This window comes from Hesperophylax consimilis, chromosome 4 (genome assembly GCF_061612785.1).
Source record: "Hesperophylax consimilis isolate HC1 chromosome 4, BYU_Hcon_1.0, whole genome shotgun sequence".
NCBI classification, from domain to species: Eukaryota; Metazoa; Arthropoda; class Insecta; order Trichoptera; family Limnephilidae; genus Hesperophylax; species Hesperophylax consimilis.
Window position 1 is genome coordinate 42,543,025 of NC_142839.1, and position 27,983 is coordinate 42,571,007.

Here is a 27,983-nt window from a genome sequence, read left to right on the forward strand (position 1 = left end):
GAATTATTTCCCGGATAAGAGATAAGCCGCCATAGCTCAGTGGTCAGAGCTGTCGACCGGAAATCGAAAGGACACGGGTTCAAGTCCCGTTGGCGTCATGTATCTTTTATCAGGAGATTTTTCAATGTGGATGAGTGTTTCAGGCTAATAATTATTGCTTATAAAAATAATTGTTACCCTTTGTGCTATGCATAAAAAATCTTGTCTTAAACATTAGTTTACCAAAAAAATAATTACAAATATATGGCTTTGGCAGGTGTTAAATGAAATGTTTGGATAACTGAAGCGGTGATGGGTGACGGACTTGCAACAATGATATTCAAATATCATCTTTAGGTTCCAAGAGAATAAAAGATATTTAGATTATTTACAACTTAAGTTTATTTCATAACATTGATATCAGTACTAAATCCAATATACCGTTTTAACTGTTTACAGAACACACACAAAACAATTATTTGCTATTGATTATTTATAAGAATATCTGTGTCGCAAACATGACTTCATTGAAACTGCGTTTCATACATGGAAGTATACGTGTTAACCAACTAATGAACATGTCAGGCGACACAAATGTGTAGGGTGTAAACTTGCAAATCACGTACATAATATTCAAGGCATTGGTTTGGAAGCTTACCTGACTAAAACTAGCGATGGATCATGACTCGTTTTATTAAGAGCGGAGCCACGGTACCAGCTCAATATTTTCGTTTGGCTCAAAGAGTCGACTCAATTGAACGAGAGCCGCGAGCTCAGAACGTATGGGAGTACCAAGCTCGCTCGATACAGCTCCCCACCACGGTCCCCCGATATGGCTCTTAGCTCCCAGCATATGAACCCAGGAAGTGAACTTCTTTTAGTTAGTTGCCTTGTGGAAATGTCATACCAAACCTTTACCGAGTTGTACATAATATAAACGTAATTTGCATTGTTACACCTGTATAATTGTGTACCTTTCTTAATGGGACAGCTTTAATAAGAATACATACAATAACGAGAATTTTAACAATGTCACTAACTACTATAAATACATATCGTTACATTGAGCTAAAAAAACCATTGCTTCATAAACTTACTATCAACTGTTCCCTGGAAACAGCTCGCACAAAGGACTTAAAAGTATTAACAATGTTTGAATTAAATAACTTTTGGGGATAATAAATAAATAATGAGGTGAATAATTTGAGATGTTCGGCAATTTGATGGGCATCAGGAAGAATGCAGTTTATTTAGTTCAAAGTTTAGTTTCAAAATGAAACATAGCCAAAACAAAAATACAACTGCACACATTAATGCCTCTAAATAAATGTAAAAAATAATATATTCTTACAATATTATGCTTTAAAAAAAAGCTAGTAAAAATAGAGTATAACAAACAACATGAATTAAAAAAAAAAACAGAAATCAATATAATTTTTAATAATATTTTATTGCAGATCAATTACATTATGTTTGTGTAATCAATTTATCACGCTCTTTATTAATGCAAAAATAAAAATATAGTCTTGTATTCTGTGAAGTCATTTTATTTTTTATTAAATTATGAATTAAGTTAAACAAACGCGTTTGTTTATCAATAACAAATTCAATTTTATGAAACAGAATTAAAAAGATAATTATCACAGAAGTGAGAATGGATAGTAATCATATTATGGGAAATCTTTGCCTGAGAATGTTGAATGTGGTGGATAAATAAATAACGTCATATTATGGATGAAAGGATGAATGTAAAAATTACATAATATCCTCCCTGTTCATTAAGAAGAAAACATTTTTAAAAATAAACTAACAAATAAGACACAAAGTGTCTTGGAACAAGGGATCATCCCACCGACGCAAGCTAATTTGCAATTAAAATAATTCAATAATCTGTATTCATTTGAGGTTATCAACAATCTAAGGGAATTAAATATACCTATAGATTACTGTGTTTTACGTATAAATTGCAAGTATCAAAAAATGTACTACGCACTTTGAAAGAAAAATGTTAATGGCTAGTCACATTTCATAATATCCTTTTACAATATGTATCCAATACGTCTGTCTCGACACGGGTATATCCTAGTGAGACAGACATCGAAAAAAACACCTGTAAAAGAAATTTATTTTGATAATAAAAAAAATATTATGTAGTTTGTTTTAAAAATAATTTCCACTTGATGAACAGAAAAACTAAAAGGTATGTTTGGTGTCTTTACAGTCATAATAAACGGATAAATTTATACGGGAATTTAACACATTTTACACACTGAAATATTGGATATAATCTAAATAAATCTATGTCATCCGGGAATGCAATTAGATATCACAAATAAAACGGATTTTTAATACAAAGAAGTTCAAAATAAATAATTACATCTGCTGTTTATTTTACTAATCTAACAACAATTCTAATTACACTAACAGATAATTATATAATATATATGTGTAATGGTTCAAATAGGGACAAATACATAACTACATATGACTATAATTTTAAATAGCTCTCCAGTATGTTTCAACTGATTTTGAAAAATTCTATTTTTTATGCATTTTACTGACAAAAATATGTTTTATTTGTTTATGAATAATGTCTTTTGCTTTTTCAAAAACATAAACTAATTCCCTTCTAATTTGATATACAAAAAGCTGTTAAACATATGGCTAAGCACTAAATATGTGATATTTGGAACAAAATGGTTTTAGATCTCACCGCTTAAAATTCTAAATGAAAATTAAGTGAACACCCAAGCAATAAAACAAGCATTTGTCATAAACTGTCACTTTGTTGTAATAATTTAGGCCGACTGTTTTACGTTGAAATGAATGCTTTTATAGTTATACAATATAGTGTTATATACTATATACAAAGCAGTTGGCGAAGGATACCACGAAACTTTTAAAGGAACGCATGGAAGATTGAGTGACAGCTTTTCATATAGCGGAGGATGTGAGGGGTGAATGAGCCTGTGGTTCATCAGGAAAATTGGCCCGGAGGTAAAAATTCTCACCAACAAATTGATTACTACAAATCAAATTTTACACGCTTCACAAAACATTAGTATTTAAGGAATCCATTTTATTTTATTTCACTGATTTTCTTCTAAAAGGGTACCAAAACGATTTAAATATAATGCATCCATATTGCAACAAGTAGAAGATAAACTGTTGGTTTTAAAAACATACTCAACATTTCCTTAATTATAAAGGATTCACATTCTTATTATATGACTTGTGTTCCTAATTGACTTAATGTTTGACTCCCTCAACAACATTGTGCTGTGATACTCCTAGAAGACGTCTTAGTGGAATTTTGCTAAGAAGCTGTAATCAACAATAAAAGCAGTCTCACTAATTTCTCAAATAAATCACAAGTCTGTGACAGAAGTTAGTGACGGAATTCGGTGACAGAAATCAGTGACAGAAGTCGGCGACAGAAGTCGGTGACCAAAGTCAGTGGCAGAAGTCGGTGACAAAAATCAGTGACAGAAGCAATGACATTCAAATTCATCTGACACCCCACACAACTTTAAAAAAATAATACGATTACATATTACAGATATCAAATAAGTGTAGTTGTTTTACAAAATTACTAGACATTAGCAAAAAAAATACACAAAAGCCAATGAATTTCAATAGAATTATTAATTATGTACATTATAACTGCATCTCGTGGCACAAATATTAATTTCAATTAAAAACAATGTGTGAATAACAACAATGGGTTAACCTCAGAACAATAGGATTATTTTTACACCAACTCAAAAGTTTATTCTGCAAAATATATTTATATATCATAATATCTTTCCTGTCGTGAAATGAGTTATGCTGATGAAAATCCAATGTCATTCAGATTATTCCTTCATTAATGCGCCATATTAACTGGATTTAATAAAATACTGTACGGTATTATTTTAATTCAAAAGAAACCCAAAAAAGAGAGATAACAGAATTATCAGAATCATAAGACAATGAAAATGAATTGAAGAATATGTTTTGTACAGAATATCACATTCATCAATTATGTGAATTTAAAATATTATTCAAGTTGGAAATTCATATAATATGTATGAAATTCAATTTGGAAATTCATATAATATGTATGAAATTCAATTTGGAAATTCATATAATATGCATGAAATTCATTTGGAAATACATAATAAGTACCTATAACATATTGTTTTTTTTTTATGGTCAAAATGTACTTTTGAATCCCAGTGACAATTGCAGACAATTGAATACCAAAATATACGAAAGCTAAAGTAAATTTACTTTTCGTACTATACACAATCAATCTCATAAAAATCTCATTTATAGAATTAACCACAGAGTAAGGAATACACATGACTTATTACGCATATAATATGTAGGTTCCAATTATAAATTATCTTCATTAGTATTTATTTAATTTCAGTTTACCCCGAAAACATTGTGACCAATTACGCTACCAGTGGGCGAACCTGACATTGGATACAATGATTAACCGTACATTTCTACATCTCATATGGTGGAGAGACTGCGTAGCTTAAAAACACAGAAAATGGAATCTTTCCACTAGCAGGAAACCTTACAATACAACCTCAGAACCCACGCCATCTGCCATAGTACAAACAGTCAAATTTTATAGAATGTTTGGATAATTGCATAGTGATAAAGATTGCAGTCGAAAGCAGTTGTCTATTCTGGATAAACTCATTACTCTATAAACCCCCAAAGGCGGAAGTAACCCTAAAAAGCAAGCGTTCACATCGGTGGGTAGTGTGAGACATTTCTTAGTGGAATGTGACAACACAGTGAGTGTGTGGTACATGGGGAACCTAGGCAGCTAGATAAATTCCACGCTCCAAGTACATATTGCAAGGGTCACATTGTTATCACAACAGATATTCAAGATAGGAATCAACGCCTAAGAAATCCAGTTACATATTAATAGTTCCATGTATACGCATTTCAAGATTGACAGTCGAAGACAGCAAAATATATTATGATATGTTCAAGATATACGTATCAGCTTTGAACAATGGTAAAACATAGGGGTGTATCAGAAATGAGATCGATTAACTAATGAAACAACTAGCCTCAGGCCTCGGGGAGGCGAGAGGGATGATGAAGTTGGCATAGGCTGAGTGAAAGACGAGACGGGGTGGACGGTGTCAGACGTTACTGTCGAAGGCCGGCACCCCCGTGAAGCTCATGGGGGCGGCGTTCTCCATCAGGTTGGAGCGCATGTTGGAGCTCGGCGCAGGGGGCGTGGGGGCGCTGGGCGCCTGCGCTGCTGATCTCATCTCGTCAACAGAAGCCCTGGTTAAAATCAACACACCAATAAACATCAACAATGCACTAATAAAAATAAATTTTGCATGTAAATTAATTGGTTAAACTCTTATGCATGTGTACACCATTAACTGAGATTTAGATTTTTTTTTACATAATTTCTTCTCAGTGAAAGTGCAATATTAATTAATTTGTAATTTAAATCTATTGGTGATTTGTACTGTTTTGGTACATCACAACACGAGCAATTAAATAATTATTCCTCATAACATTGCCTGAAGACATTTTATTTCAATATATTTAACATAATGTTAGTTACCAGTTAGCTTGTAAGTACATAATTTATTTACAAGCATTCATTTCATGCAAGAATTATCAAACAACTAAGCAGAACACTGTCCAAGGAATTATTTTAAATATACACATGCATGAAAAATAAATTGCTTAATATTTTCTGAAGTAATAATATAAGACCAACTACTTTCTAAGGTGGGGAAAACATTTAAAAACACACTCAATACATTAAAATTAGTAACCATCCGTTTCAGAAAGTTAAAACAATATATTTATGTCAGTGCTTTACAGATAATTAATGGGAGTGCGCCTTGCTACTTCTCTGTAAAGTCACTTTGTAAGAAGACTGGCGGCCGCATTTACGGAAATTTTAAAAAGTTATGTCAATACATTTTGCGGAGCATTAGAAAATGAAGCCACAACCTCCTGACTAAACGCCAAAAGCGTATACAATTACGGTAAAGAGGACGTTAAATGAAGAAGCACATCGCATGACAAGGAAGCCGACTGATGGTAGAGAATCACATTAAAGCACAAATGTTTGAAATGTATAGACAAGATTTTTTTTTCTGTACAATATTTATTGAAGTACTTTTACAACGAAACTGCCGCGGTAACCAAAAACAGAGTGTCTTCCTTCAGACTTTCAAGGAAGACACTGTGTTTTTAGTAACCACGGCAGAATACTGAGACCATTTTAATAGCTATTATTGGCTAGACATACAATACACCTTTTTTAAAACAATAAGGAATTTGAGTAAAAAATATTTTTATTTTTAAAAAATATGTTCACGTAGATCGAAGAACACTGATTCTGAATATATATATATATATATTTTTTTATATTTTTACTGTCAGAATGAATAAATCAGTTTCGAAAAAATGATTTACAAGATGTACTGTGTATACTCTCCATGATTGGTCGAACTAAATCTGATGTCAAATGTACTCCGTGTTAACTTTGTACAACGTAATAATTAAAAATCTCTTTTTATTTAACGTCTTTGTAAAATTACGAACTCTTTTTAAATTTATGTAAAAGCAATGACAAGGACCTGACGTACTGCCACGACATCACGCAAGTAGGTACATCGATGATACCGTGTAGACCTCAGTATAAGGGATTTGTCTAGCGATGTTTTCGCACTAATCAAAATGAAGGTAAAATGAATTGCAGTGTGAAATTTTGATATAAAAAAATACCCTTAATTTAGTTAGATGGTAAACATTGATAAAAAAATGTACTGTAGAATAAAATAAAACTCCATTCAAAATACACTAAACACAGGTCGTTCAGAACACTCTTACCACTCAAGAAACCATGTAAATGAACTTTAAAAAAAAAAAACATAAAATTAATGTGCCCTTTGTGAAGAGTTTGTCGCCTGGAAAATATTTCGGAATTGCATATGGATAATTTAAAATAAAATTCAAATGTTAGAAAAGATATGCTTCGATTACATGAACAATTTTATTTTGCATATTCGAAAAAGCATTTACTTTGCGGCTTGCCATAATTATAATATAAGCGCATAAGTTCGTTTAAAACCACTTCATTTTAACACAGTGCCATTTAATTAGATCATAGCAAATGTCGTCAAAAGCAGAATATAATGAATATACAGGTCAGGTCGTTTTATACAGAAAAACATAAGCAGGGTTGTTATAAATTACCTTGACTTTGAAAACTTTCTAAATTATTTACACTACACATTGTAACGTATGTTAAGATAAATATAATAATAACATGAATACAAATAGCAGTTGGCCTTGGGCCAGGGGGTTGTCTGCAAATCTTTTACTTTATACGGAGCGGACTTGAAATTAATTACACTACAAATTGTAATAATAATAATAATAACGAAAGATTTTTCAAACATTTATGTTGAGGGATCAGTAGGATTTATAGGCCCTGTTAGAAGTTCTACCGAGCCGAACCCTCTGATATGAAAATATCTGGAGTCGGTGAATTATTTTCCCATTTGATCTCTGGTGAGTTGACATGCTGTTCTTGTATTGTTTTGTATTTATTTTGCTTATATAATGCACTTGTATAATGTTGAATGACTAGATGATCATTTGTGAAAAAGTGTGTGGAAGGGTTTAGTTTTTCCCATGGGGAAGATTTAACCCATACATAAAATCGGAAATATAAAAAAAAATAAAAAAATTGGATGACTTGTATAGCACCGTTTTTGTGCAAAATCACCTCAAGGGTGACAATGCATGTTAAGATAAATATAATTTCCATGAATACATGGCCAGGGGTTGTCTGCAAATCTTTTACTTTACACGGAGCAGACTTGATTTTTTTCCCTAGTTTTGTCATAAATAATTGGTGTGAAAATTATACAAAAGACGCAATAAGTAATGAATTTTCTAAATATCAGAAACTGATAAACATTGAAAGAATAAGTGTGTTTACTCCTGTAGAGTCACAGATTTGCAGCAACTCAATGTCCACCAAGAAATGTAATAAAAAATGAAATCAGAGTAAACATAACATATTATTATGATATGTATATATTTTTGATTGTATAAATAGCACAATACATATTTATTTACATACTTTTATTTGAAAAACTTCAGTAGGTACCTTATTTTTATGTCTGGTTTAAAACTTTCAATGATAATGTCAAATTTTATGATATTTTTTGTTATATTTCATCTATTGTTTCTACTTTTGTAAGTTAATTTTATACTACATATGTATTTATCATCTAAGAAAATCAATATCTCTTAATTTTATGTTTAATTCTTACCATAGAATTGTGATAATTAGTACTACAATAATAATAATAATCATAATTTTTATTCCAGGATGTGGGGAGGTTAGTGCAATCCCACACGTCCCATAAAGCTATACAAATTTATTTTACAATAGATGTGTACTATAATACCCACGCACAGGCTTTGCCTTTGTGGGATTTGTCGATACACACTACATTGTAACTTTATTTCTCTAACTGTACATTATATAAATATGTTTCAAAACTTTCAATAAAAAATAAAGATAAAAAAAGATAACATGCAGAAAGTTTTGTCATGCAGAAATAATAAATACTAAAATCTTATTTGATAAAACATACAAAAGGTTTGTGATAAAAAAATAATACAATATAATTAACATTAAAACGAGCATTACAAAATTACGTATTTGGGAACAAGAAGAAACACGACTTTGTCAAAAAAGAAAAACGCTACTTTCGTAATTTATTTTTAAATCTTCAATATTTTATGGCGGCATTCGTTATCTTCCATATGTTCATAGATGGTGTTAATTTAATTATTTTATTAAAATACGCTCTTTATAATATCTGAATAAATATTTTTGTCCGTATAAAAACTCAATTCCTTCAAGAAATGAATCCAAATACAATAATCTGTATATTAATACAGATGTAATACAATATAATATTGCTATACAGTATTATATATTGCAATGCAATAATTAATATAATTCATCACATCACAAAATTGCAAATGGGCGCAAATTAATAATTCATCTTAATATTGTATAAAGCATAATGGTGACCGGATAAATCATCAAAATCGTAATTCATCACATCTTTAAAAAGTTATATAAAGTCATGGAAAGTGATGAAACAAAAACTTTATTAACTGGGTTAAGTAGGTTAGGTTTAATTTTTTTTTTTTTATTGTTTCTAATGACTTTATATCACTTTTTAAAGGTGTGTTGAATTGTCACTGTGTTGAGTTATCATGGAACCAGCATAACATGCAAAATTCAATAAAATAATTAAATCAACGCAATATATATGAACACGTAGAATACAACGAGCGTTGCGTTTAACTTTAAGGACATACTTAAAAGAATTCATAATCTGCTCTTTCATAGATGGCATTAATGTAACTATTTTAGGAGAAAACAACACTTTTTGCAAGTGTTGCTTTAAAATATTAAGATGAATTATTGGTTTGCGCCCGTACATACTCAACATGAATATTAATAAATAATTTTGTTCGTATACAACAGTCTTGGTCTGTGACTTTTCAGTGAGCTAGAGTGGTAAAATTAAAAAATTCGACATTATTTATGTTGTAGATGAAAATAAACTTCTTTTTTTTCCATATTTCAATTTCTTCATTATCTTGTTGATAATAATTGATTTAAAAATGTAATAATAAAAAATATATTATTTTCAGCTACAATAAAATCAATAATTTTTTATTTTTCATTCTTACCACACTAGCTCACGAAAGTTCTAGAACCACCCACGGTACACAAACTCAATTCTTTCAAGAAAGGCATACAAATACAATATTGTATTGAATCATCTATACAATATTGTATTTGTATGCCTTTCTTGAAAGAATTGAGTTTGTATATGGAATAAATATTTATTCATATTCATATTATGTATGTACAGGCGCAAACAAATAATTCATCTTAATATTTAACAAGGGATTTTCCTAAAAAAATTAAATTAGCACCATGTATGAAAGAGCAGATTACGAATTCGTTTAAGTACACCTTTAATATATTTTTGTCAAAGTAATGATATCTTCGCTTATAGGAATGGGGTGACTGACGATTATACTTAGATAAGTAGGTTAATTTGCCTTGTCAATGTAATGGAATGGGATTAGTTTGGACGCCACACATCGGGGTCCTCCATGAGCGTAGCGTGGCCGTGGTCGCCCACCCCCCCCGCCCCACCCAGGCCCCCCTGCGGGGTATTGCCACCCCCTTCTGCCATGGCCGCCATGTCATCACGCGACCCCCTATTAGCCAATCATCATCAAACTAACTTTGGGCGGATATATATGCCTCAGTAATGTAGTCAATAATACAGTCAGTGATTTGTCAGTATTGGAAACATCTATTAACTGCTGGTCAATATTGGGAATAAAATAATAATTGGTTATTATGGGACCATGGTTGGTCAAGTTTGGACACACTCTCGGTAATGTCAAAAATATGATTGGTCATTTTTAGAACATCTATGTTAGTTCACGTTGGAAACACTGTTGATAATGTAATGAACACCAGTCTGTTGGCACATGTAGGGTAAGGAGCTGGTGATGTTGGGAATATGGTTGTGGGGAATATCCATAGTTGGTCAAGGTTGGGAAAATGTTTTGATCGTATAGAGCACATCAATATAGTAGATCAGGGGTGTCCAAACTAGATGGGACCCAGGGCCAATAAAAAAGACTAAATACATTGGTGGGCCGCAAAAAATTTATAAAAATAAAATACTGGTAATAATACGTAATATCGTTATTTTATTATCTACTTTTTCATTAATTTGTCTTTTACAATTCTGTCAACATCAACCTCAATACTAGTGGTAGCTAGGCGCAGTGCATGTTTAAGTGAAGTATCTGTCAATGAAGACCTGTATTTCGATTTAATAAACTTCATTGTTGAATATGCACTTTCACAAAGGTAGGTACTGCCCATCATCGAGCCCATTTTTTGCCCGAAATTCGTCAGTTTCGGGAAACGTTCAGCGAGGAGCTTAAAAAAATCAATTCCTGTTTCCGGACTTTTTTTTGAAGTCGGTTAAAAAAAGGTTCAATGGGCCGCAATAATCTAAACCGCGGGCCGCATGCGGCCCGCGGGCCGTGGTTTGGACAGCCCTGTAGTAGATAATCGTTAGTTGGTTATGTTGGAAAAACGGTTCGTCATTTGAGGAACATTTATGGTTTGATCAAGGTTGGGAAAAAAATTTATCACATAGGGAACAAATATTGTTGGTCATGATTAGGAACGCTGTTGGTCATGAGTGGGAAAGCTTTTAGTTATATTAGGAACTTAGTCACTTTTGGAAATATTATTTTTTTATGAAGGTTGGGAACACTGGCAATCATGTAAGGAACGTCTATCATTGGTCATGGTTGGGAATACGGTTGATAACATTTGGAACATCTAATATCAGTCAGGGTAGGAAATACTGTCAGTTAAAAAATGTTCAAAATGTTTGAAATTTATCAGTAACTTTTGTCCAAATCTGTCTCCAGTTATCTTACAAAATTGTAGAATTTGTTGTGGAACCTAAAATTGTATCCAATTTACTGAGTTCTCCACTGACAAATTACTTTTATACAGTTATTTACAAAACAAAATGCTTTATTTAGTGTCAATTTTTGCCAAAATTTGCAATCTTAAACAAAATGAGTTCACCCTAAAATCTACTTAATATTATGATCATTGCATCAGCAAATAATTCATCTCCACTTTCCATTTTAAAACAGCTCAGTTGTTGAGTATTTCTGATTCAATGTAATTAATAAATGTCAATGTTTTTTTTATCGAAGGAAGCAAACACTTTGTGATGTGACATTATATATCAAATGAAAAATACACTTTGTAAAACACCACTTTTATTTTGAAGTTGATATAATAAGCCCTGATGAAGCTTGAGCTAAGCGAAACCTGGTTGGTTGTTAATATTAATTCAAAATAAAAGTGGTGTTTTACAAAGTGTCAATGTTTTTGTATGTTTGATGATTCATGATAGATAAAAATGGTGCAATGATGAAATCTATTTTATGTTTTGTACAATTTACAGTAATAATTGTACAACCTCTTTAATCCACCTCTGTGAGAGGCAAAACAGTGAATAATGAAGATTTTGTTGATTCATTTGAGTAAGTATTTAAATCTTTTTAAAAACAAAATACACAGCAAAACCCACATATAAGGTTCCCACATAAAAAGTATACACTTTTAATAAGTTATTTTGTTTTCCGGTCCCCTGAAAATCCTTATAAGTGGATTTCACTGCGTTTCGTTTAGATAAAAAAAGAAGATTAGTGATTTATTGTTTAGAAATAACAAACAACTTACTTCTTCCCGAGGGACATCATGCCGTAAATAACTCCGGTCCCGAAGATTAGACCACTGCCAAAGACACTTCCAAGGCCAGGGCACATGAAAATGGGTGGAATGGCAATGCTGCAACAGAAAAACCGAATCTTTGTTAATGTAATGTAAAGCTGGAGATTCCACAGATACCATGTTACTGTTCAGAGACTTTTGTATTCCACTATAAACTAAATAATTAGGAAATAAAGGTCAACACAATTGATTTATCTTATTATGAAGCGGAAAATTATTTACCGAATCAGCAAACACTCTTGGTGAACTGAGTCATGAAACTTGCACACGTTTTCTGTCCGGAATTTCTTGGTCAATGCAATTATTCAGGAACAACTTTTTGAAGGTTATACCCATCAATGTAATATATCATTGAAGAAGAAGATAACACTAATAAATCTAAACGAAACATGAAACAGAACAAGACACAGAAAATAAAAAGATAACGGTCACAACTAGGAATCGAACCCAGGATCTCTTGTCTTACCGGGACAGGTGTCTTAACCAACTTGACCATTGGGACCTATTTATTAAACGTCATATTTGTCGATCTCATATTTCAAATTCAGAATCAACAATATCATCTTGCAACTAATTTTTGCCATATTTTTGGCATATATCATTTTAAATGAAAACAGGTTCTAATGAAATTGGTTTGTAACCTATTCAAGTTAGTTAAGAGATCCTTGGTTCGATTCCTTGTTGTGACCATTATCTTTTTATTTTTCGGTGTCTTGTACTGTTTCATTTAGATTTACATATTAGTATTATCTTCTTCTTCTTCAATGAAATTATTATTTTTATTTCAAATAACAGTTATTTTTTTTGCCAAAAAGAGAGCAGATTATTTGGTTGGAGCTCTGAACATTTAACTCTCTGTTATAACTCTAACGAAAGATATAAATAATAGTGCTTCAGGCGTAATTTCAACATTGTCTGATAAAACATCAGCTTCTTTTAAATACACAAGTTTTGTTTATTTCTGTAGAATATTTACTCTAGGAGATTTTTTTTTAAAACGAGTTTTGTTATTTATTTTTTGTTTGTTCAAAATAAATCTTTGTTCACAATGCTGACAGAGGCACATTTGAAGAGTAAAAGTATTTACTGTTAGTAAACAAAACAAGGATAACAAGCCTATATTACATGAAGTGTCAAGGGGTAGTGCTTTCGACTGCAAATCCAGAGGTTACTAGTTCAAATCCCAGTATGCGCAAGTAAATTTGAGGCCCCTAGAAACAAAGACGGAAGTGTCCACCAAACGTCAAAAATGAGTTGAATATGCAGTTTTATAGAGAAAGGTTCATTCTATCTCGAGAATATATCTGATTTTAATATAATTGTCATTAAACCATAGTATTTTGGCTTTAAAGTTTTGTTGTTGTAACAAATACGGCAGTGTCCACCTCCTTCCGAAACAAAAGCGGCAGTTTTTCAAATAGCCAATCAGGAGCCTTTATTCATAATGGCGGCCGTACTTGAATTCATACAAACTCGTGCGGAAGCGTGAGTGAATCGTGTAGTGAAAAGTTGTTATTTTTTGTGGAAATAACCATTTATTGTTAGTGGACGTCAAATATTCCAAGAATGGAAACTTTCCCCGATATATTGCCACCGGAATCAGTGAGAAAACGTGTCAAACAACCGCATAAATGGAAGGCAAACATCGCCAAGAAAAAAAGGTAAACCGTCATCATGTTGTAGGCAAATGTCAAAATATGACATTTTTAGATTTATCTGAATTTGTTCACAATTTTTTTTCACAATTAATCAAGTAAGAGGAGATGTCTACTAAATAATAGTAACTAATCGTTTTAATATTATTCACAGATATTCTCCAACGTGTTTACCTGCAAATATGATAAATCCCAGTTTAATTGAGGCTAATCAAATTTCGGTTAATCCTTTAAAATTACGAGATGTTGCAAAACTGCTAAATATCCACTTTGGCGGTGACTGGAGAAATATTCCCGAATTGAATTTCTACTCGAAATTATGTCCAACTACTTCTCTTGTACCCCAAGAAGAAGAAGATGATTATGTTCACATAGAATGTAATGAGGAATCGGCAGAAATCGTGTCAGACTTATTAATGATTTAGTTAATTTTTGTATTATTTTATAATTTAGTTAACTTTTCTTTAAATCTATTTTTACCTTTAATTAAATCTATTTTACCTTTTTTAAATCTATTTTCTGTTATCCAGAATTTATGAAAATTTCTAAGATAGAAGTGACCTATCAACTTTCAATAATATCTTCAAGAGGAACTCAACTGCAACTTTTTCAATAAAAAAAATCTTCCTAAAAATATTGTTTTCTTACATTGACTGCAACATCTTTGAAATTGTCATTTACATCAAAACCGGCAGTTTCCAACTGTTTGTGAAACAAAACAGCAAGTGTCCAAAATGGTCAAAATGATTGAAACAAAAACGGAAGTGTCCATCAAAAAAATTCATTTTTTAAAGAAACTGGGGCATTTAGATACATAGATGATTTAAAATAGTATTCTTAAACCGGTTTACTATCATATTATTAAAATTTCCTTGCATATTGATGAATAACGGACTGATTAAACGTTTTTTTTAGATTGCCAACAATTTAACAAAGTGGACACTTCCGTCTTTGTTTCTAGGGGCCTCATTTTATTTGACTAATTTGTGTTGTTTCACAATTAAATCATTAAGAATAATATATGGTACATTTGTCACATGTTCCATATTGGAACATAGAATCAGTATAGCTCTGGTGAAAGACCACCATTCAGAACTTAAACATTCAAAATTGGCATTAGCCATGTTTTATGACCAGATCTGAATAGCCAGGTACTTCCCCACCTTACACTTCCCAACCTTCCTCTCCCCACTTCCTTCAGCCTCAGAACATACCCTGATTGGGGATGCCATAGTTTCGCTGGCTCCAGACAGTGTGGAGCAGTTGGAACAATATAAATGTATTATTTTCAAATGGAATTAATCAAAAAGCACTTACCCGACATAAATGGCGGCCTTATTCCAGTAGGGCCTGTTCTCAACCCAGAGAGAGAGCTGGTTGACAAAGTCCACGAAGGCGCAGCAGCAGGGCGCCTCGCAGATGATGACAGTGAAGCCGGCCACCATCTGCCACAGGCCGGACAGGAGGCAGCTCACGTCGCCCAACATGATGCCAATGCAGTTCCATAGGCCCAGCAAGATGGCGACTGAAAGTGGACAGTAGTTATTTTATTTTACAAAGAAACAAGGAACCCTTTTTTTTTACAAGTTAACAATTGTATTATTCCTGGGCTGATAGGTATTTTTGACGACCCACTGGTGAAGTGATTGGGTACTATTAAACATAGAAAAAATGCAATAGATAGATTGATACGCCACCACCGTGTAGACGTAGACCATGGATGTATAAATTGTGTAGACCGGGCATCGGAATCTCACTATCGCGACACAGAAATAGAGATGGTTCATCTGAAATGGACTATTACAGCCAATTTCAGATAATTTCAGGTATCTGCCATCTTTATTTCTGTCGTGAGAACGAGATTCTGAACGCCCGGTCTACAAAATTTGTACATCCATGGTCGCTATCCACGCCCATCGCTGGTGCCGACTGAGCTTAGCGATCAAATGATTAAATCTTTTTTATTCAATGGTGGCTCATGTTTGGTCAAAATAATCATGCCGATCACATAAACTAAGTGACTTAACTAACTTACTTCTGCAAGCTAATATTAAAAATTACGACATTTATGAACTCAAGAACGAGTCGTAGAAGTGACCCGTTCCATGTGACAAATGTCAACCGTGTACATATGTTGGGCGCCCGTTTCCCGATTATGCACCAGTGTCGAAGAGAGAGATCAATGATGCTAGTTCCTTGGAGCATCTTCCATTGTAATACCGGTAGAAGAAGGACAGCATATCTACCTGATGCCTGTGCTCTAAAGATTGCAATCCACTTGTCAAGCTAGGGGAATCCATCAAACAGACCACCCCTTTCTGTACAGAGTCGAGGGCTCCATACCAGAGGTGGCTGTCAAATTCAACAGTGGGGCGCACTTGCAATTTATACAGAGTCAGCAGTTGTGTACTATTAAAGTGTGTGCGGGCCCTAACTTGAATCTGGCTTCGATGGAGCCTATGTGCCTGTAAAGGCGAGTCTAGACCGTTAGCCTCAATTTTGTGGATAATATTTTTTTCTTATACAGGGTGTATCGGCACTAACCCGACAAACTTTAACCAGCTATTCCTTAGCACATTTGGAGTAAAAAATGTTATGGGCACTTTGCTGTCCGGTAGCATTTTTTTTTTCAATTAAAAACAAAAAAATCAAAAATTTCCACACTACATCACTGTCATTGGCATTGCTTTTCGTGTTCAGCAGCTATTATAAGCAAGTATGTCGAAAAGCGTCTTCGCTCTTTCGCACACACTAAATAATAATAGTTAAAAATGAGACGAATGGTGCCGTGCCATTTCGTTGTGATTGTAAAAGTGCGCCAATATAGGTACACACATGCATTATTCAACGGAATTCGAATAAAATATTGCCAGATGGGTTTTCAAACTTTGATAATGGATAAAACAGTTGTGACATGTGGTGAAAATATGAATAATAAATTTTTTTATGAAAAAAAAACGTTACCGGACAGCAAAGTGCACATAAGATTTTTTACTCCAAATATGCTAAGGAATAGCTGGTTAAAGTTTGTCGGGTACGTGCCGATACACCCTGTATACAAATTTGATTAAACCAGGTCTGTAGTTACACTTATGTCAATGCAACGACCCAGACTAAATAGTGAAAAAAAGCATAATAATTACAATTTTACTTATATATTTTTTAAATTTATTATTTATACCCGCTAAACAGCCAAAGCAGTTTGTCAGCTTAATCTTGTTATTGTTAATTATTTGATGTTCATCAAGAGAAATACAGTGATTACTCATAATGTTTTCAGCAGTATGTTTTTGCCTACTGTTCTTCTTTGCACAATACATAAGGAAAAAAATAGGTAATGAACCTTGAATAATACATCCAAATACTGTTTTACGACTTGGTAACTGTACTAAACCACTTATAAAGAAAATACAATTATTATTTTAGTACCAGTTTGGTTCTTATTGGAATGGAGGACATGTTTTTTACAAGAAACAAAATTAAACTCTAGTGTCGATCAATAGTGAAATTGAATAATGGGAATAGAAATCATTATGAAATTAAAATTTGAAATAATATCATCAATTTAATAAAGAAGCAATTAAAAAAAATAAAAGCACAATCGACGCAATAAAATAATTTGGAATGCACATTGCTGTGAACTAAAAATAATGATTTGCGTTTTTGGGAATACAATGAAGATCTGACATACCAACTCATACGATATTATCAGTGGTTTGTTTATTGACAGATAAGATAAATGCAGCGGTTCGTTAACTGAACAATGTTTGAGGACGCCAAATCAGTTAATTACTGTTGGAGTTAAGTAATTAGCGTTCAATATGCTTACAAAAACCGCCCACAGTTCCCAACCCCCGACCAGCGTATCTCATCCACCATGGAACGTCATCCTTCGGCACCACATCTTGTCCGGGCCGGGCCATAAGGGTGGCTATTTTCTCGGAGAACGACTGCAACAAAACATAGGATTAACTCAATAACCAACGTTTTTAACTGAATATTAATTTACATTTCGGCATTTAAAAATCTTTACCATTTCTGAAAAAGGTGATTGATTTGTCCTACTACCACCACTGTCAATTCTACGTTTTTGCCAACTTGACAACGACCACAATAATATTTCAGAATTTCAACATGGCGATAAAATAAAACCAGATATGAAAAAATACCCCGGGCCTGAAAGTTCTACACACGGAAGACTCAAATGTACTTTTTCTAAAATATTTTAAATCGCGTTGGGTAAAGAGGTTGATAAGCTGTTATCCCATGCAAGGAACAACATTACCTGTTACTATAAATAAACCACGCACTGCCACTCAATGTGTGATAAAAGTTTTTTTTTACTTTTGTCCATAAATAAACCAATCACCTTTTGTCTGTAGCGCTAATGGAAATTAACCATAGGCAACCATATATTTGAGAACCAACTTTCCAAAATCTAAAATGTCTATGGTTTTCAGTGTTGTTTTTTGCGGCTTGTCTGTCAAATAATTTTTTGGTTTCCTTTTTCCTCGCTCGGAATTTTAACTCTGTATTACTAAATGTTTTTGAATGAACATGTCTGATAAAAACCCCTCTTTGGTTGTGGTGCTCCAGTTGCTGAGGAAATATAATTTAAAGGTACGAAATTGATTCCGAAATTAATATTTGTGAACCGGTTCATCATCTACAAACCGAAGAAATTGCTCCTCTAAATACTCCTTGTACACATTAATGAGTTATATTATTATAATACTTCTTTTAACATAGCTTTCTAAGGGTACGTATGTGGTAAACCTCCCAGTTCCGTTAGCAAGTAATTAGCACTCAGAGGTGACATACATTCCAGTGGAATTCAAAAGTCAAAATACCATTTTCAATGTGTTTTAGGGCACTGAAGAGTTGCTAAGGAAAGAAGCTAATTTAACCGATGTTCAGTTACCACCGACCGATTCCCAATCTGAGATCGACATCAGCAATGCCTTGTCGGCCTACCACAGCGAAGGAGACCCACTCACTTATACTTACGCTTATGAAAACCTAAGAAAGTTCGTTGAGAGTTCATTGGATATTTATAAAGTAAGTACATCAATGTTTAAATATAACGTCGATGCAAATTCATCTCTGCAATAATTTTTTACCGGTAAATTTTGGATAGGGCCTGACACGCTTATTACGAATAATTTTTAGAAAAAAACTTTATATTCGCCTTAATTACTATAAAAGAAAACTTTTTGCATTTCGGGCGGCGGAAAATTATGCATTTTGATTTTCAATTGCATAAAACCAAAATTCACTTCGCGAATCGATGTGGCGACAACGCGACGCCATTAGGAACGCACTGTTATGTTGGTATCACTGATGCATTAACAAGAGCTAAATACGACCGTTGCTATCTTCGTGGGGTGCCGAGGTTTGTGTAATATGGTTTGTGATACAAAGGAAAGTGCCCCTTAATAACGCCTGCTCGCGTCAAGGCAAGAAAAACATCCCAGTTTTCAACTAGTTTACCGGCTACGCTAGGTTTGTGTAACATGGTTTGTGATACAAATCAATGTATCAGGGATACCAACATAACAGTGACGTACCTAATGGCAGCTGATTGCCGCCGCATCGATTCGCGAAGTGAATTTTGGTTAACGCAATTGAAAATTTAAATTCATAATTTTCCGCCGCCCGAAATGCAAAAAGTTTTCTTTTATAGTAATTAAGGCGAATATAAAGTTTTTTTCTAAAAAATATTCGTAATAAGCGTGTCAGGCCCTATCCAAAAATTACCTTTTTACCATTTCCCAGAAGAGAACATTAATGATATTATCATAATTGGACCATTCCTATAATATGAGTAGAACTATTTCCGTTGTCACGTTGCATTTCCGGTTGATTTGTAGTAATGGATTCATTAGAAACAATAAAAGAGTAGCGGATGTATATTATGATAGGATGCTGTGCAATTTTTCTTCTCTAAAATTGGTATTTTAAAGTTTGTATTAATTAAAGTCAGAACTAATGTAAATTTTGTATGTACTTTTTAGCATGAACTGTCAACAATTCTGTATCCTGTTTTGGTGCACATGTATATGGAGTTGATATTAAACAATCATGTGGAACACGCCAAAATTTTACTGGAGCAATTTGGACCTGAACAAGAAGAATTCTATCAAGATGACATCAAAAAGTTTTCACAAATTACCAACAAAAGCCAAATCAATAAAGATGATCTTGCCGAGACTTTTAAGTAAGATGCCACATACTATGATTTATGTTTCATATTACTATATAATTTTTTTACATTCAATATATCTTTTTTTTTGCCTTGCAGCTCCAACAAATTTGTAATTCAAATCTCCCGAGATATATCCTCTCTTCTAAAGAGACACTTGCATGAGCAGAAGAATTCTTCGGTTGTATCAAATATCGTGAACAACCGACTGCACCTAGAACTCTATGAGGGAGGCGCTAGAAACCGAAAGCAGGTGCTGGCCACTGCTGGGGGGCTGATGGGAGAGGCTACGAAACATGGTGAGCATATTATATTATGGCTGCGTGTTTAGACAATTCTGTTGATTAATTACTTATGTCTCTTATTACTCTTATCTTAAAAATATAAAATAGCTGACTTGTTTTTCTTTAGCATATATTAGAAAATAATATTAAGAATTGTGATATATTCAACATATTGTTTAAAATATCAGACTTGTTTATCTTATGGTTATACTAGCTGACGTGTACCCGGCGTTTCTTGGGGTTTGGAAAGATTTGAAGTAAAGTTTTGAGGTTGTGAATTCTAGGATAAACATCGACTTTTCTCCACTTTCTATACATATAAGATGCATGTATTATGTGTACATAAACCTTCCAGAAAAATTCTCTAAATGATAGTAGTTTCGAAGAACTAAGCGCACAAACAGACAGACGCGGATAACGACTTTATTTTATAATATTTAGAGATTACACTTAACATAACTTTTTTTAACCTTTCACTTGGATAATGCATATCCGCCTATGCAGGGACGTTGGAGGGTCTACAGTTGTTAAAAAAAATGTAGCTTCGTTTAAGAAAAAAAAACTAGAGAAACATGTTTACGCCATTAGGAAAGTAGTGGTTTCTCTACTCTTTTTTTTCAACAATAATTTACCTATCAAAAATCATTCCTTTCCTTTTGTTTGGGACAATTTAAAAATATAACTCATTCAAATGCGATGGAAAAAATTACTTGAAAGCAGAACTTCTTTTGAATGTTTAAAATGGGCAACAGAATTTGACACCCCTTATTTTGTTACCAGCAATAAAAATATTGCCATGGCGTAATTAACACTTTTTTTTTTAAAGAAAACCGTACGAAAGTGTACTATGGGCTGTTAAAAGAGCCAGACATTCAAAGCCTCACTGTTCCTGTGGAAGAAGACGAAGAAGCAGAGGAAACACCAGACAAACCCAAAAAGAAGAAAAGTAAAAAGGATCCGCTTTTCTCCAAGAAAACCAAATCTGATCCGAATGCTCCGCCAGTGGACAGAATGCCCCTTCCAGATTTGTGAGTCTAACTTTTTTTGTAATATAATATCCATTTATAAAAAAGTATTGTTTTAAAATTTATTTTTGTTTGCAGAAAAGAAACAGATAAAGTGGAGAAAGCAAGGGCTCTGAGGGAAGCGTCCAAAAGGGTTAACTTGAGTCCAGAATGCCTCCCTTCTATCTGTTGTTATACTCTGCTAAATTCCTTACACAATGTAACATGTGCTGATATTGCCGAAGACTCCAGTCTGTTGGCAGTGGGTTTCAACAACTCTTCCATAAAGGTATTAGTTTACTTTTTATTTCTTCTGAAATTGTACATGCAATATACTTGATGCTTTATGAAGTTAATTTTTGCATTGTGAACTTGTTAGAGATGTTCACCTCTCATTGTATATTTCAGGTCTGGTCCCTTACTCCGAACAAGCTAAGAGTGATGAAATCTGTCGATAAGTTATCTGACATTGATAGAGAAGCTGGTAAGTACCTTATAGAACTTGAAGAATTGTTAGTTTGTCTTCCAAACATCTCACGGTGTCTAGTTAGCGTGTGGTCTACTATAACACTAATGAAGTATGGCTTGCCAGGCTATTTATGAAGACAACAAGGATCAAAACAATGATGCCACAAGGGGTTACCCAATAGAAACAGAACTGATGTTGCGGGGGGCTTCATTTCTGTAAACGGTTCTGTTCGTAGAACCGTTTACAAACTACCTTTCCTCGTCTGTATGCTAGGCACTGCGCTGGAGAAGTCGTCCTATCGGCTGGTGTGGATTTTTGGTGATGATTGTTTTGCGTGCTCATCTTTTTTGTGATGGCTGATTTTCGTGAATAGCACACTGCCGTGAAGTTTAAGAAAACTGGCATAGAAACTCTTGAAATGTTAAAAACGGCCTACAAAGTTAGTGCCAGGGGGGAAAACTCAAATTTGAGAACCACTATTGTTTGTGGTTCTCAAATAAAGAGCAAACTCTTCGCGAGGCGAATTTGGAGTCTTCCATCGGATTGATTGATTTGGAGTCTTCCATTGGATTGTCGCTTTGTTTCAGGGTCTTTTCCATAGCACCATGATTCGTCACCTGTGACGACTTTGGATAAAAAGTTTAGGTCATTTGGAACTTTGTTCACGAAAATCAGCCATCTCAAAAACGACGAGCACACAAAAAATTCACACCAGCCAAAAGGAATACTTCTCCAGTGCAGTGATTGGCATACTGACTGGGGAGAGGTAGCTGTACATAGTTCTCCTGGCAGAACCCGGTACTACAAAAACTAAGCCTCCCACAACATCAGTTCAGTTTCTTTCGGGTAACCCCCTCGTATATAAAACCTAATTAAACCTTTATACGTCTTTTTTTTTGCTTTGATTATGGGTTAAATAATTTTTTTAAATTTTTCTCCTTTATTGTAGCCTGTATTTGAGTATACTTACATATTTCAGTTGATGTCCTGGTCCGCATGATGGATGAACGATTAGGAGAAACAAGCAGAACCCTTTTGGGACACTCAGGTCCTGTGTACAGAGTGGCATTTGATCCATACAAGTCTCTTCTGCTATCCTGCTCAGAAGACACCACTGGTAAGATAAAGTAAAATTTGAAGATTATGGCCATACCCTGATAGCGCTGTTGTAATCTCTCCCTCTTGGTTACAATGGAGCTCGCAACAGTAGGACCTTATTAATATGATTTCAAGTAAACTTTGGGTTACATAATCGGTAATTTGATTGTTTTCAGTTCGACTGTGGTCCCTGCATGCGTGGAAATGCCTGGTGTGCTACCGCGGCCACATGTACCCCGTGTGGGACACGCGCTTCTCCCCGCATGGCCACTACTTCGCCACCGCATCCCACGACAAGACGGCACGGCTCTGGGCCACCGACCATCACCAGCCGCTAAGGATATTTAGTGGACATCTATCCGATGTGGACGTAAGAACCTAACTTAATATATTCTTAACTTATAATATTTGTCTGCCGTAACACACAGATATCCCTAACACAGTGTAAAACAATTTGAACATTGATTGCTGTTTGTATTATTTTTACTATGAATAATGCTGATTTATTTTTGATTTCCAGTGTATTCAGTTTCATCCGAATTCCAACTACATAGCAACAGGGTCCAGTGATCGTACAGTCAGACTATGGGACTGTGTGACGGGCAACCAAGTCAGGATCATGTCGGGACATAAGGTAATATATATTTTGTCATGACGAATACAATAATTTCTTAACAAGAAGATTGATGGAATCAGGGAAATGGAAATATCAAAAAGAAATGGCAAGATCGAGTGAATCAAATACTTAAGAATGGTCAAGTGTCAGAGTATTGAGTTTGTATGAATGTAAATGAAAAAAAAAAATAATGTGGCTTCTCAGCCTTGTTATAGTGTGTCTTCTTAGTCTAAATTATATGAATTAACCAACTTCTAAAACCCATATCTTAATTTTTTTTTAGTGAAGTGATGTTACAGTGAAAACATTTAAATTTTTCAGTCAATCGTCAATGTTATATCCTTCTCAATCTGCGGAAGGTTCATAGCAACAGGCAGTGGAGGAGGACAGGTCCTCATATGGGACATATCACAAGGACATTTGGTTGCCGAGTTTGCAAACCATTCTTCTCCTCTGCATGCCCTCGCCTTCAGTAGGGACGGATCAATATTGGCTTCAGGTACCCATATACTTTAAAAAAAAAAATTTTTTTTTAAAAACCTAAACAAGAACCTTTTTTCCTAAAAAAATACTTTCGTAGAAAAATAAATCTGACCGATTAAAATATTTTTTCGTATTTTTCTTTGAATAGGTTCCCTGGACTGCACATTGAAGTTATGGGATTTCAACTTATTGGCGGATGATATAGCCAATGAAGAGAATACGGGTTCACACAATCCTGATGTAAAAACGTCAGATAGATATTTGCTGAGGTCCTACGCTACCAAAAGTTCTCCCATCATAGCTTTACATTTCACAAGAAGAAACCTGCTTTTGGCGGTGGGAATGTATGAGTTCTCTTAATTTTTATAAATGCATTTTTGTATTGGACTAATAAATAATTAAACTTATATTACAGATTTATGAATTGCTGTGTTTTATTGCTTTTCAATTTCCAAGGTTTTGCAAATAAAACAAAAATGCACAATACACTTCGGGCGGGAAGGGAATTTCCATCTTTTACGCCGGTCCTACTTAATGGTGGAAAAGGCATTGCCGTCCAATAAATTTACATCAATCTCTTTATATGGGCCCCAACTATAATTATATGTATTTAAAAATGCAAACCAAGTCTTCCCCATCTTGTCTCATTCTTGTCTTTTGTGTGGAAGAATATTTTATCAAAAGGAAACTATATTTAAACCCATAGAACAGGTGATACTTCCTTACAGTTGATTCATCGCACTGGAGATGCGAAAGTTTTTTTTTGTAATGATTTATGTGAAAAGATAAATTTTTTTGTAATGTGGTAAAATACATTCATTTTTTACGAATAAGACATCCACTAAATGGCACACCACAGACTAGTTGGGGTGTGGTGAGTACCATGTACAAAAATTAATTTAAATATTTAAGATATGGCTGTTCCAAACAAAATCAATTTTCTTGAATTGACCCTTGTTTTCGCCCGCATGAAATGTGTTAATTTTCAAATGGTTGATAAATTTTACAAAACCAGTAAGTTTACTTGATCTGTTTTTGTTTCTTACTAGTGAACTATCCACATAATAAACTTAAGTGATGTTTACATTTTATGTATAAGATAACTAATTGAACTAATTTATTAAGTTTTTACTCCTTTTTTCAAGCTATGGAACAAAATGCGATTCTTCCACTGCCTAAGATTTTTTAACTAGGAAAAAGGATTTCATCAATATTGAAACGAGACATGTATCCAGTTCTATTATATACAACATAACATTTAATATGTATAAAGTAATATGCTACACAAAATACTCTGTACATTTGACTGTCTATTTCACCTTTTATATTTTTGCATCGAAGAACAAATTATTTTCCTTGAACAAAAACTAAATTGGTAGATATAATAAGCACTTCATCAGCTGAATTAGCAAACTCAATAACAATCCGCATCTACATACTTATTCCACAAGTCAAAAAATAATGTTAGGTGTAAGTTTACCTCTTCAAATATTTGTCAAATCAATCAATATACATGCACTATAAACAATTTAGAAGTTTAATATGTACCTGATTTATATTCCACAGTTTGATAGTAAAGCTGACAACATGTTGTTATGATAATACTTTCTTACAACTCTGAAGGAATTAATGCCAAAAGCAATGATTATTATTATTCGGATGAACACAATAAAATATAAATGGTATACCAAGGTAACATATATCATGTTGAGTAATTGTGTGCCAAATCGAGGAAAGGAGTGGATCCGTCACTTCTCCTTCATTATTCTGGCGGGTCGCAGGGTGCCAAAACCATGATGGTCGACATCAGGCAGAATACTAGAAGGAGCATATTATTTACTACCCTGTTTCCAATGTCGATATTGTTTCAATTTATATCAAAGAAAAGTTTGGAGCAAATGATTTCTTTCTTGGGTGATGAACTGAGTGACGAGATTTATAATGGGCTCATTGCATCGGGCCACTTGCGCTCTCATGGCTTGCTTTATATCTTCCTTAACGCCTTTGTCAGCCCCTCGGGTTCCTATCCTTCTCTGCCCCAAATGTTGCTGGGCATTAGGTAGTATATCCAGAACAATGCTTCCTCCCTGTTCACTCCACAAATACATTAACTCCTCCAATATGTCAATGTTGATGATGTATGATTGGAAAAGTGGGTAATGGAAAACACCTCGTTGGCGGATGGCATCGAGGAGTCGGAGCAACAGTCCTTCCTCCTGCGGCCAGTCTAGTTGCAGTAGCACTATCATGTTTCCCGCAGCCAGGTCACTTATGCTTCCTACGGCTTTAATTGAGTGCAATAATAGTTTGGCGCAGTAGTGGACAATGGCTGATTTGGTCAGAGGAAGAAAATGTAAATGTCTGTGAGTTCCGCCCACGATGAGACTGGGCTCCAATTGCCCTTCCACTATGGGCATCTGTCCGAAAGCTACTAGGGCATGTTCTAAACAACTGGCATACTGTGATTGGCAGTACATCACGGAAGCTCTTGTCAAGCTGGCAGCAAGTTTAACATCCGTCGGGGGAGGGAGAGCTTCCTCAAATCTACCTTTGAATAGAGCCATTTCTTCCATAAATGTCCCCAACCAAGGCTTAACCTGCAGCTGATTGGTTAACTTCAAGAATTCTCTCTTAAGTATCTCATTTGAATGTAAGAGTTCCCAACAGTTTGCCGCAACCAAGAAGATATTTGAAGCTGCTCCGGTAATCTCAATCTCTCCTTTCCGTCTTTTAGAGAGAGGCAAATCAGGATCAGAGAATGCCTCCAATAGAATCATGTTTCCTCTATTGGCATTATGTTCATGGAGAGCACGTAGAAGGTGAACGGCTCCGCAGTACACAGCTTGCCTGCAGTCATCATCGGTCCGATGTGGCAGTAATTTCTGAAAATAGCTATCTTTGCTTAAACTATTTGGGTAGGTAATGAGATAAGGATCCCAGCCCAGCTGCTTTCCAGTCAGTTCCAAAACATCAAACAGTTTTTGCCAAGGTTCTATTATATCATTTTCTTTGCCTTCGTACAAATAGCTATTATAAAAATCTATGGCTCTCACGAGTAAACGAACCAAGAGACGAGGAGATTGTGGGTTCTCCAGAAGTGGCAATGTTTCCACCACAAGCAGGCGGGCGTAGCAGTTTTCAGAACTATGTTTTTCAGCACTCAATAGAGTTTCCACTAAGCGACCTCCGTGAGAAGCCACAGCACTTGGAAATCTTTTAAGCAGTAAGAGTAAAAGTCGACAATGTTCCATAGTATCTTCACTATGCTCTGCACTAGCCAACAGAATTTTGTGTTGCACTTCTGGGGCTATCTTTTGAAACATTAGTGCTACAAAGCTGTTTTCTGGACCCTTCAGTGAGGCGGTAATGGCATCAATTTCCGGCCAAAGTTGGTTTGGGATTTGTGGTGCATTAATAAGAGCAGTGAAACAATCGGCGCATTCTTGTAGACGACCGGCCGCCTTCTCCATCATGTAGGCTTCAAATTGAACATTGAAGTTTGTTGGGAAAAGAGTCTTCGCAGTGAGCATCCAGGCTTTGGCCGCATAGGGATCTGTGTGTAGGTCTTCTTTCGCTCGCATTATGATATATTCTTCATCACTCAACTCCATACTTTGCATAGGCATTTCACTGGTTGTTTTCTAATAGGCAAAATAATCTAGGTTTGCTCTAAGCTCCGCAAACAAAATTTCGGCTTTTTCATAGGCTTGGTAAATAAACCACTCTTCGATAACTTTTGATTGCTTATTTGCTTCTT

The 27,983-nt window shown here is 34.3% G+C and overlaps 3 protein-coding genes across 4 annotated transcripts; 1 reads left to right on the forward strand and 2 right to left on the reverse strand.

The window, feature by feature from the left end:
* Positions 1-302: 302 nt before the first annotated feature.
* On the reverse strand, positions 303-18,187 carry fwe (calcium channel flower). Of its 2 annotated transcripts, XM_089630975.1 has the most exons (6): positions 18,104-18,187; positions 17,900-18,020; positions 15,388-15,595; positions 12,365-12,472; positions 10,132-10,293; positions 5,144-5,280 (listed from the first exon to the last, which is right to left on the reverse strand). In XM_089630975.1, exons 1-5 carry the CDS (start codon positions 18,104-18,106, stop codon positions 10,155-10,157), a joined length of 579 nt encoding a protein of 192 aa, XP_089487101.1. In that variant the 5' UTR covers positions 18,107-18,187; the 3' UTR covers positions 5,144-5,280; positions 10,132-10,154. The 2 variants fall into 2 exon arrangements, with proteins under 2 accessions (XP_089487100.1, XP_089487101.1); XM_089630974.1 differs by lacking the exon at positions 10,132-10,293 and having other exon boundaries at positions 303-5,280.
* Positions 18,188-18,515: 328 nt separating this feature from the next.
* On the forward strand, positions 18,516-24,636 carry Taf5 (TATA-box binding protein associated factor 5). The gene is made up of 12 exons (XM_089631485.1): positions 18,516-18,690; positions 18,940-19,128; positions 20,085-20,287; positions 20,372-20,571; positions 21,383-21,584; positions 21,660-21,849; positions 21,969-22,044; positions 23,009-23,146; positions 23,304-23,497; positions 23,648-23,761; positions 24,065-24,242; positions 24,375-24,636. The coding sequence occupies exons 1-12, from the start codon at positions 18,622-18,624 to the stop codon at positions 24,584-24,586; spliced, it is 1,965 nt and encodes a 654-aa protein (XP_089487611.1). The 5' UTR covers positions 18,516-18,621; the 3' UTR covers positions 24,587-24,636.
* Positions 24,637-24,661: 25 nt separating this feature from the next.
* On the reverse strand, positions 24,662-27,974 carry IntS10 (integrator complex subunit 10). Its single transcript, XM_089631486.1, has one exon. It carries the CDS (start codon positions 27,850-27,852, stop codon positions 26,104-26,106), a length of 1,749 nt encoding a protein of 582 aa, XP_089487612.1. The 5' UTR covers positions 27,853-27,974; the 3' UTR covers positions 24,662-26,103.
* Positions 27,975-27,983: the final 9 nt, after the last annotated feature.